Here is a 12631-nt window from a genome sequence, read left to right as displayed (position 1 = left end):
AAAGAAACTGGTACAGGTATGCATATTCAAATACAAAGATATATAAACAGGCAGAACACGGTGCTGCGATGGGCAACGCCTATAAGCGACAACAAGTGTCAAGCGCAGTTGTTAGATCGGTTACTGCCGCTACAATGAGTGGTTATCAAGTTTTAAGTGAGTTTGAACGTGGTGAGTTTGAACGTGGTGTTGTAGTCAGCGTACGAGCGATGGGACACAGCATCTCCGAGATAGTAATGAACTGGGATTTTCCTATACGACCATTTCACGAGTGTACCATGAATATCAGGAATCCGGTAAAACATCAAATCTCCGACATCACTATAGCCGGAAAAATATCCTACAAGAACGGGTCCAACAATGACTGAAGAGAATCGTTCAATGTGACAGAAGTGCAACCCTACCGCAAATAGATGCAGATTTCAATCCTGGCCCACCAACAAATGTCAGCATGCGAACCATTCAACGAAACATCATCGATCTGGGCTTTCGGCGCCGAAGGCCCACTCGTGTAGCCTTGATGACCGCGCGACATAAAGCTTTACGCCTCTCCTGGTCCCGTCAACACCGACATTGGACTGTTGATGACTGGAAACGTATTGCCCAGTCGGTCGAGTGTCGTTCCAAATTGTATCGAGTGGATGGACGTGTGCGGATATGAGGACAACCTCATGAATCCATGGAACCTGCATGTCAGCAGGGGACTGTTCAAGTTGGTAGAGACTCTGTAATGGTATGGGGCGTCTGCAGTTGGGGTAATATGGGACTCCTGATAAATAAGCATCCTGTCTGATCACCTGCATCGATTCAAGTCTATTGTGCATTCTGGCGCACTTGCGCAATTCCAGCACGACAATGCGACATCCAACACATCCAGAATTGCTACAGAGTGGTTCCAGAAACACTCTTCTGAGTTTAAACGCTTCCGCTGGCTACCAAATTCCCCAGACATGAACATTATTTAGCACATCTGGGATACCTTGCAACGTGCTGTTCAGAAGGGATCTCCACCCCCTCGTACTCTTACGATTTTTGGTTAGCCCTGCAGGGGTTATGGTGTCAGTTCCATCCAGTCCTACTTCAGACATTTGTCGAGTCTATGCCACGTCCTGTTACAACACTTCTGCGGGCTAGCGGGAGCCCTACACGATATTACGCAGGTGTACCAGTTTCTTTGGGTCTTCAGTGTAAATTCGTTTTGCCTAGCGTAAAGTATATATACCGTACAACACATAGAAAAATGCCATTACGTTTTTAATACACAAACCGAAATCAGTAAATCCGTATATACTATCTAAGTAAATTCTATCATTGCTTATATTCATAAAGATAAGACCGCGGCGTTTTATTGAATCACTGTCGTAACCTACTACAAATATTTCTGCCGCTGAAAAAAAACAACTAAAGGGGCCTTCTATTGGTTCTTTTGTTGTTATTTGCTATTGTCAAAGCGGGAGATAGGCGAACCGTTATGTTAAACTGTGTAGAAAATAACCCTAGGTCAAGGTCGCTAAGATTCTTTTATTGAGTACCAGTTTCAGCTCACTGACGCGCCTTCTTCCGATCTAAAATTCAAAACACTGAATAAAATACATTTGATATTTAAGCTCCCATTCAGTGATACATGCCAATAAAAATTATTACTTAATTCAGTATGTTATCACGCACCAGGCATTACACATCGTCATAAACTACTGAGTGAAGGTGAAACGCGCTCGTTGTCATTTAAACAATTAAAAAATATAAATTCTAAAATATGTAAAACCATGACGACCTATTTTAGGTACGTTTATAGCTTTACACCACTTACCAAATGTGACTTTCATATGTCTTTATTTTTTCCTCGATCCATAAAATTTTTCACTGTATACATGACATCAAGAGCTATTCAGCTGAACAGATTATGACGAACTGTAATGCGTGGTGGCTGATATACTGTGAATCAAGCAATAAGTTCTATTGGTATGTATCATAGAATATAAGTTTAAATATCAAATTTATTTTGCTATTGTTTCACCTCTGTTGTGTGTGTGTGTGGGGGGGGGGGCTGATGGGCGCTCAACGGCGATGTTATCAGCGTTCACCTCTGTTACGCTGTTTCTGTATTTTAGATCTGAGGATGGTTTGTCAGTGAGTTGACATTAATTATCAAAGAAGGAATTTAAGAGATCTTGACCTAGGATTTTTATCCACATGTTTTATTAGTTCTTTGGTGCACTACAAAAGTAAAGGCGCGATCTATTGGTTGTTTGGTGTACTACATCGATTAAACATCTGCAGCACGAATTTGAGCACACGTTTTAAATTTAAATTTTACGTGTTTCGATTTTGATGTGATAAAGGCCTTATGTTGCCCGAAGCTATGCTCGAGTTAAGTGTTAAAACCACATGGTCATTTGTCTAGCAGTTTTGGAGACAACAAACATTTGATCTCTGTTGGTCCATCATGGACAGGAGACATCGACTGCTTAAGTAATTGTCAATGTCAATGAATTTGTAACTTAAAGTGCTATTTTATTTTATTTTGAAGGCTACCATGGTGTCCTTCAAAATAAAATAAAATAACGTCTTAAGTTACACTGCTGTTGGAGAATTTCATTGACACTGACAATTACACAGACAAACATGGAGGTTTTACAGTTTTATTGTTAATGTATATTAATAGCTTTAGAACTGCAGTATCAGAGTTACTTGCGTAAAATAAAAAAAATCCATTATGCGGAGGATTTTCAGCGTGGTAGGCAGGTTTCTCAGAATGCAATAAATAAATAAAATCCTGAATACCAAAGGGCTGCTGCTTAAATTGCTGGAGCAAGTACAGTATGATGCGACAGAGTTGTGCCGAACACGATAATCTTTCCTTTCGGTGGAGGACACAGGGAGCGGAAGCTTTCAACTGGCTCGTAGCACGTTGGCTGACCCAGACAAGCTCCACCTCTTTCTCCAAGAGCTGCCAACTTATACTTATAACTTCAAAAAAAAAGGGAGTATGTAATTGATTAATGCGTAGCAGAAGTGACCTAAAAACTGATGTCAGTTACTTCTGTAAATAATCACAGCGCACAACACCGCACATAAATCAACACTATATTCACAACGGTTACTTATCGTTAAGGGGCACAAAACTGTTTCGTAGCTACGGCTGCGCCGAGAGTAAACGTATGGGAGAAACACGAAATCAGCTGACTTCTAGCGATGGCAGAGAGGCCAAGTAAAACTGTGCGATAAGTACTTGTTGATTACTCTGTGCAGTAGTGACGTGCCTTCCGCGAAAATATCAATGGAGCGCGAAATAAAGTGCTACAAGATCGATAGGCTACAGAGGTGCGATGGATGACCGGCGGACAGACGTTGAACGGCGTTTAAGTGCACACGAGGAACAATTTTATCTTCGACTCTATTATTAAACTCTGTAACTGAGGATCATGCACCACACTTCAACTCTTAAGAGTGGCGAGGTCACCAGAACATAAGATATGTCTGGAAACATCTGGTTTAGCAGCTAGATTTGCAAACATGTCGGAACAACAGTGTTAGAAGGCTGAACCGGTTTAGCGGTAGTGGTCCATTACAAGAAATGCACAAGTAGGAGGAGACTACAGTGCGCAGGCAGCCCTTGGCACGGACAGCGTGTGCGTTAGTTACGAGCAGGTCTGGTGTGCGGTTTGCTTACCTCCTGTGGTTGGATGCGGTCGGCCGTGGCTCATCGGAATTGCTGCTGAGGCCAGAGTCCGGGCTGAACATAGGGCCGACCATTGTCTGTCCGTCTGAAATTCACCAACGGTGGAACATCAACAGTCGTGTATAGAACGACACTTTTTGTACACCGGTGTTTAAAATAAAAGTGGGATTCGATACAAATCCTTATATAATGATAAATAATATTAAGCCACACCACATACATTTAGTTGTACATACGAATAAATAAATAATATTAAGCCACACCACATACATTTAGTTGTACATACGAATAAATAAATACAAAATATTGCCTTTCGTACATGGGATAGCCATTATGAATTTTTAATATTTTTGTGTGCTTATCTGACATGACAGGTTAAATAAAAGGAAACTGAAGCAGTTTGCACCACAGTGACACAACGAACCGATACAAATCGGTAACTTCAAAGACAGCTCCGAGCCAGACGCGCTCTGGCGTGCATTCCATTCACCGTGACTTCTGGCTCCAGTGGTGTCAAGCGAGAGTTCATTGGAGGGCAGGTTGGAGGTCTCTTGTGTTTTGTAATGAATGCTTGTTGCCTCCGTGCCAATGATGGCCGTGTGTTGGTTAGAAGGAGGACAGCTGTGGGACTGCAACCAACCACGCTGCGTACTAGATGTGCAACTTGAGTTATGGTCTGGGGTGCGATTTCTTATGACAGAAGGTGCACACTCGTATTTATCAAACGCACCCTGACTGCAAATTTGTACGTCAATCTCGTGATTCGACCTGTTGTGCTGCTTTTCGTGAACAGCATTCCAGGGGTGTTTTCCAACATAATACTCGTCCACATACCGCTGTTGTAATCCAATGTGCTCTGCAGCGTGTCGACGTATTGCCTTGCCCTGCTCGATCACCCAAACTATCTGTCTCCAGTCAAGTACGTGTGGGACACCATCGGACAACAATTATGGCGTCATTCACAAAGAGCATAACTGTTCCTGTATTGACCGAGTAAGTGCAACAGGCACGTAACTCCCTTCATCCCACAAACTGACATCCGGCAACTGTACAATACAATGGATGCATGTTTGCACGCTTTCATTCAATATTCTGGCGGTTACACCGGTTATTAACGCACCATCGTTTCACATTTGCAATGGCTTATCTCGACGTTACATTCACCTTACATCTTGACCGTTAATCACTTAAATAATTTACCTACGCAAATGTATTCCCTAAATTTCATTATTCTACATGAATTATGTTTTGGTGTTGCAGTTTTTCTCCGTCAGCGTATACAGCTTCAACAGAAACCAGACTGAAATTGTAAAAGTCTCAGGATTTGGAGGGAGGTATAGTTGAGGAGTGAGGCAGGGTCGCAGCGTATCTCCGATGATAGTCAATCTCTACACTGAACAAGCAACAAAAGTGTTAGAAAGTCTTTCATTAAGGTATCTGCCCGGAGTGTGGCCTTGTGCAGAAATGAAAACGCCGTCAATAAACAATTTACACAAAAAGAGAAAATAAGAATTTGGAATGTGGGGCTACAGAAGAATGTTGAAGATGAGATACGAGGTAGTAAGTCGAAATGGCAAAAAAAAAAGGATTATAAAATTGCCTGAAAGAAGGCAGGAAACTTCCAGAGACAGCGAGGAATTGTGCTACGACAGTCAATTAGAAACTGGTACATAACCCCAACCGCAGCCACTAGGAGCGCCACCAGTGGAAATTTAATGTTAAAATAAGTGTTATAATGTCTCAAATTTTAACGCAATAATCTCTGATTGTCAACAGTGTCTTTTTTACACGTAGTAACTGAAACATTTAAATCTAAGGTTCAAAGTTATTTCATACATGATGCACTGAAATATTTCATGCATTAGAGATATAAAACTGTAATGTAGAACGTGTTCCACTGTACAACAAATTAAGATACTGTTTCGACTTATTACCATTTTTTGTTGAAAAATTACACGCAAATGCTTCAGTTTTCCTGACAGTATACTTTGGTGTACGTATCTAGCACGGCGCAATATAAAGTCGTTCTAGTTTTCGCCATCTACTGAGTGTTCACTGCGCCTGGGGAAGCTTGTTACCCCTAGTCCTGCAGAGTTGCAGAGGGTAACGCGAATGCACCGACCTTGTTCTAAGAACTGCAGTCATAAGTCTTCTAGGAAGAGTCTTGAGTGTACTACAATTTTGTTGGAATCCTTGTCTACTGCGATATTTATCAGTGCTATTCCCACAGTAGATATGCTCCTGGGCTTGAAATTAGGTGAAAGTGGAAATACGAAAGCTGTATGAGTAGCACTGTCACTTCTTTATTGCCGTCTATTAATCAACTACATTTTATTGAACACACGAATGCCTCTTTCAGCCACATTAAATGAAAAGATTTATTTTGATTTCTGACATTCATAATTAATTGGCTTCAAATGGCTCTGAACACTATGGGACTTCAACTTCTGAGGTCATCAGTCCCCTAGAACTTAGAACTACTTAAACCTAACTAACCTAATGACATCACACACATCCATTCCCAAGGCATGAATCGAACCTGCGAGCGTAGCATCAGCGCGGTTCCGACTGAAGCGCCTAGAACCGCTCGGCCACTCCGGCCGGCCATAATTAATTGTAACATCTTCAAGAACGCTAACAGCGAGCTCTTGCACATATACGCAAATAAATTTTTCGCTAACAGTTGCTCGCACTGGGAGCTAACCACGCGCGCTAGGTGAAGCGACGTATACACGGGCGGAAAAAATCATAACACCAAGGAAGGGTTGTGCGACATACGTAGACGAAAGTTGGTAGGCGTGATCGTATATCTGAAAGATGATATCCATGACAGATTTTGCGCTAGTCACACAAAAGAGGCGCCAGTAGCGCCATTATGTGGATGCAAATCAGGTTTGCTTTACGTACACACTGTAATTGTCGTGAGCGTTAGTTACCTTTCAGATTGGACTAGATGAGTTGATTTTAGTCAAGAGTGCCTTTACGGCGACAAAAAATCCCATTTTCGACATTTCACTGTGTTTGAACGAGGTCCTGTAATAGGGCTACGAGAAGCTGGATATTCCTTCTGCGATAAAGCAGGACTTGACAGGAAGGTAGCCACTTTACATAGCATCACACGGTCGCAAGAAAACCTGGCTCCGAGCATCAATGTGGCACTACCGAGAGGGAAGACCATAGAGTTCTGCATATGACTGTCGCATGCTACTGTTGCTGCAGCAGCAATCTGAGCAGCAGCTGGCACCAAAGTGACACAACGAACAGTTACAAATCGGTTACTTCAAGAAGAACAGCTCCGAGCCAGACGGCATATAGCGTGCATTCCACTGACCGCAAACCATCACCATTTGCAACTTCAGGGCAGTCAAGAGGGAGATCATTGGAGGGCGGGATGGAGGTCTGTTGCGTTTTCTGGTGAAAGTTGGTTCTATATCGGTGCCTGTGATCGCAGTGTGTTGGTTAGGAAGAGGTCAGTTGAGGACCTGCAGCCAACCTATCTGCATGCTACATACACTGGACCTCCACCTTGAGTTATGGTATACGATTCTGAATGACAGCAGGAGTACTCTCATAACTATCCCACGCACCCTGACGGCAAAATTTTACGTCAGTCTGGTGACTAGGTTTGTTGTGCCGCCATTCATGAATAGGATTCCGGGGGTTGTTCTCCAACAGGACAACTCTCGCCTACCTGCTACTATAGTAACCCAAAATGCTCTACTCAGTGTCGACAATTTGACTTGGCCTGCCAGATCTGTCTCCAATCGAGCACGTGTGAGACACCACCGACGGCAATTCCAGCGTCATCCACAAACAGCATTTACCGTCCCACAAATGGGTATCCAGTGCCTGTACAACACAATGCATGCACATTCTGCTGGTTACGTCGGTTATTAATGTACCAAAGTTTCACATTTGGAATGGCTTGTCCCACGCTTACAGTAAACAGTGATCTTGCAACGTAAATCACTTAAATATGAAACTTCCTGGCAGATTAAAACTGTGTGCCCGACCAAGACTCGAATTCGGGAGCTTTGCCTTTCGCGGGCAAGTGCTCTACCAACTGAGCTACCAACGTCCGGTACTCACAGCTTTACTTCTGCCAGTATCCGTCTCCTACCTTCCAAACTTTACAGAAGCTCTTCTGCGAACCTTGCAGAACTAGCACTCCTGAAAGAAAGGATACTGCGGAGACATGGCTTAGCCACAGCCTGGGGGATGTTTCCAGAATGAGATTTTCACTCTGCAGTGGAGTGTGCGCTGATATGAAACTTCCTGGCAGATTAAAGCTGTGTGCCCGACCAAGACTCGAACTCGGGACCTTTGTCTTTCGCGGGCAAGTGCTCTACCAACTGAGCTACCGAAGCACGACTCACGTCCGGTACTCACAGCTTTACTTCTGCCAGTATCCGTTTCCTACCTTCCAAACTTTACAGAAGCTCTTCTGCGAACCTTGCAGAACTAGCACTCCTGAAAGAAAGGATACTGCGGAGACATGGCTTAGCCACAGCCTGGGGGATGTTTCCAGAATGAGATTTTCACTCTGCAGCGGAGTGTGCGCTGATATGAAACTTCCTGGCAGATTAAAACTGTGTGCCCGACTGAGACTCGAACTCGGGACCTTTGCCTTTCGCGGGCAAGTGCTCTACCAACTGAGCTACCGAAGCACGACTCACGTCCGATACTCACAGCTTTACTTCTGCCAGTATCCGTCTCCTACCTTAAATATGTTACCTAGATTTATCTATTCCCGAAATTTCATTACTCTACATTAATTATTTTTCGGTGTTGTGATGTTTTGTCTCTCAGTGGAGCTTTACGTAGTCACATGATCGAACTAGTCCTTGAGATTGTAACGACAACTGACTTTGTCGAGTAATACCAACAGTTGGAATGCGGGATAGACATTCAGTTGCACTATTTATCTCTATTTTATGAGATCACAACAGACAGGCTATAGTAAGGACTAAGCCGGCCGTCAGCTCCAAAGTACTTATCGTTAAAAGTCGACAATTCGTAATACTTCGCGGCGACTGTTCTGCATTTCATATTGCTTCCACCCTCAACGACCCCAAGTTATGACACTCACTCGGTGTACAGTGGGCATCCAAAACCGGATTTCGCAAACCGGTTTCGCAATACCGCGTCTGGACGGTTATGTAAAATCTTCAGAATCGATTTTGGAAATCCGCTTCTACTTGCCGGTTTTGCAATTCCGCAATCGATTTTCGCTTGCATGTAAACGCAACGGGTTTTCAAACGTGCGTAGGTTCTCAAGTTGAGTTTTGTTTTCAGAATATTCGGTTAATATGGATTTATTGTGCAGTGAAAGACAAGCAGAAAAATTAGACTGAGCACGAAAATGTCTACCTACCTGTAATTTTTAAGTGAAAAGAAAGAACGATTGTGTTCACTGAATCAGAAACTGGATCAGCTGTTTTCCAGACGCCATATTTAACTGACAATGAGCTAGCAAATCCGCTTCAGACATTATTATTTAAACACAACATCGAAAAACAGTTTATGAATTTCGGTATTCGTCTTTCGGAATATGTGCTGCGTGTAAACGAAGTGATTGTAATTGCTGACGAAGTGTCGTTATGGTGTCTTCTTGAGCGGATGAATAATTAATTAACTATACGTGATATATATTTATTGAGCAATATGTGACACGATTTCGAATGTCTTCTAAATGTTTTGAATGTCATGTTTCTTCTGCTCATTGTGTTGAATTACAACAGTGCTCCTTGCTACGAATAACCACCACATTTGAAGATGACCATCTTTGTAATGTGCAGTCACGAATCTACGCTACTGCTGTGTAAAAATTTATACCACAGAAATAAGAAATTTTTGGAACATTGTCCTAAGGAAAAGAGCGACCCAAAGATTCATGTTATAATTAGACTGTTTTACTGAAATACTTCTAATGTACCATAGCAGCTGATCTGTACGAATAACGCACGTCCGTGAGTTGTCAGTACTGGAAGACAAACAATAAAACATTAACCCTCTCACGTTCTCTAGTCCCCCAGTGACCGCGCTATACCCTTCTGACCCTGAGGTAAGTGGTCAACTTTACTTACCGCACAGCCGAATTGATAATGTGAATTAAAATTAATAACGTCTTAAAATATCACTGTCTTCAAAAATGGTTCAAATGGCTCTGAGCACTATGAGACTTAACATCTATGGTCATCAGTCCCCTAGAACTTAGAACTACTTAAACCTAACTAACCTAAGGACATCACACAACACCCAGCCATCACGAGGCAGAGAAAATCCCTGACCCCGCCGGGAATCGAAGCCGGGCGTGGGAAGCGAGAACGCTACCGCACGACCACGAGATGCGGGCACCTTCAGAACTATTTTTGTTTGTAACAGGCCAGGAAAATACAATAGTGGCTGAGTCTTGTGAATAAACGACAGAGCTGCCCATTGCAGAAAACGCTGGAAATCGTGATTTCGATGCAGCAATCGGCTGCTGTCTCATGTCTGCACATGCGCATCTCTCGCATGCTGTGTCACGAGTAAGTCGCTGTGTGATCACGTTTGAGTGAGTGAGGGGAGCAGACGTATTTAGTGACCAGCTGAGTGCAACACGACACTGTGCTCGCAATAAAACAGTGCGTGTCCATTGTGGAGTGTTATGCGAAGCACAATTCGTGGAAAACCTAACCGGGACTGTACGCGGGAGTATTTAGGACTGGAAGTGCTTTGGCACAGCCTACAGCAAACTCTGCTGTGCAAAACTTAACAAATAACTTCCGGGAAGTCAGCCAGGTAACACTTTCAGCGACCGCCGATATTTCGGCGGGAGAACACCCCACCATTTTCAAGACAAACTGCAACGGACATGCGACGTATATGCAAATTTAAAACCTCGGTTCTGGGACTGAAGCAGGAAAGATAACACACACACTGATCACTAGTGAAACCAAAGATGACCAAAGTCAGAGCTGTCGATAGTGAGACTACGAATTCGCAGGTGACAAGAGAGAGAGCCGGATTCCAAACTGAGTTTAAATAAAAACCTCCATCTCTGTTAACGAGGTTGACATCCACTTACTTTTTATTCAATGACCAGTATTTCGAGCAGACAGATGGAGTTGCGATGGGTAGTCCGTTGTCCCCCGTGATCGCAAATTTGTTTATGGAAGACTTCGAAGAACGAGCATTGCAGTCTGAGCCTTTGAAAGCCGCCGTTTCTTTAGATATGTTGACGATACGTTTGTTGTTTGGCCTTTCTAGGACATCTGGACTCGATCCACCCGAACATTCGTTTTACGATGGAGGTGGAAGAGGATGGTTGCCTTCCCTTTCTTGACGTGTTGGTTAGGAGGAAGGGTGATGGATCATTGGGACATGCAGTCTACAGGAAGCGTACCCACACCGACTTGTACTTACAGACTAATAGTTTGTTTCAGCGTGAAGGGGTACTTCGTACCTTGGTACACACGGCACATGTCGTTTCTGACGCTGAGACTTTGACAGCTGAGCTGTCCCATCACCTAAGCCTACTGCCTCTTTGCCTTACGTAGGAAACACTTCCAACAAGATTGGTCGTATTTTACGGAAATACGATGTGAAATGTGTTTTCCGACCTCCATCTAAAATTCGTATTCCTTGAAGCTGCGGCATGTCATATATTGGCCAAACTATCAGGACCGTGGAGGACCGATGTACTGACCATAAACGGCACACACGATTACAGCAGCCAAGTAGATCTGCTATTGCCGAACATTGCTTGGATACTGGTCACCCCATGTTATATAATAACACCGAGATATTGGCATGCACGTCCAGCTATTATGGAAGCAGTTGAGATTAAATTAGCGAGCAACCTCGTTAACAGGGATGAAGGTTTTTGTTTAAACTTTGTTTGGAATCCGGCTCTCTTCCTTGTCAAAAAACAGAGGGGCAGAGTCAATGCTACCTTGTATACGCCAGGAGAAACGCAGGTCCCACAGTGCAAAACTTAGTTTCAAAGTGGCGCGAAACGGGCTTTGTTGAGATTAAAAATGGCGACACTCCGAAAAGGGTTCGGACACCACAATACATTGCCCGGGCCAGTCTTATATCGCTGACACTGCACGTACAATAATGTAGGGTAGTCGGCAAAGCTAAGGATGAGGAAAGGCGAGAAGGAAGAGATGAGCGCAGACGGCAACGGAGCTCGTAGCCTCAATACACTTCCACAGCAGAGGGAGGGCCCGCGACACGATTTCCAACCAACCGGAAATTATTGTCGCGGAAGTCCGGCACGCCGATGCGACACGTGCTTCCTTTTCCACACGCAGCAACATCTTCGGGTCGGGACACACTACATTCTGATGAAGCGCCTCTTATTACATATCGACAAAACAGCTTTCCGTTCCGAGCTGGCGTTTCACTATGACGTTTATGACAGGCTGGGCACGATACAGATGCGCATAACGTCATTATAACGAAACCTGTAAGTTAGTTTCATGTTCAATAGTTTACTTGAACGACTTCTTTCCAAATGATGCGGAACGAGTGAAGGTTACAAATATGTAGGCACGATTAGTCTTAACGTTAATGAACCCTTTGTTTGTTTTACGTACTCGTGCAACCGGCCTTAAAAACTAGTTTTTTTCCGGCTACCATTTTATAATTTTATAAATAGTAATTCGTCCATGGAACAAAAGGAGTTGTCTAGGAGAAATGATTATATGTTAGCTAAAACTGCTCTGCTGCCTGTCAGAAATTTTGTGATCAAAGATTTTTTTCCTACGTACTGAGTTCGTTTCTGAGTCACTGATAGCTTTTGTCCTACAATGTATATTTCCAATTACCCTTTCGCGTCCCTCTAATTAAATCTTAGTAAACTGTTACAGGTTTGTTTTGCATAATTCAAATTTGAAACGCCATTAAAGCATTTGAAGCGCTTCAGAAGCCCCCTTACGGTCGTACATGTTCTTTATTTCA

General features: G+C 43.3%; 1 protein-coding gene across 1 annotated transcript in view; it reads right to left on the bottom strand.

Moving 5' to 3' along the window:
* The window catches only part of LOC126336150 (uncharacterized), an 84895-nt gene that overhangs the window by 49437 nt on the left and 22827 nt on the right, over positions 1–12631 (bottom strand). Inside the window, exon 2 of the mRNA XM_049999642.1 lies at positions 3674–3767. Within this exon, the coding sequence (XP_049855599.1) occupies positions 3674–3756 (83 nt within the window). The 5' untranslated portion in view covers positions 3757–3767. The remainder of the gene's footprint in view (positions 1–3673; positions 3768–12631) is intronic.

The sequence above is a fragment of the Schistocerca gregaria genome, chromosome 2 (genome assembly GCF_023897955.1).
Source record: "Schistocerca gregaria isolate iqSchGreg1 chromosome 2, iqSchGreg1.2, whole genome shotgun sequence".
Taxonomy (NCBI): Eukaryota; Metazoa; Arthropoda; class Insecta; order Orthoptera; family Acrididae; genus Schistocerca; species Schistocerca gregaria.
Note: the sequence above shows the minus strand (reverse complement) of the source record. Positions and strands in the feature narration are given on the sequence as shown.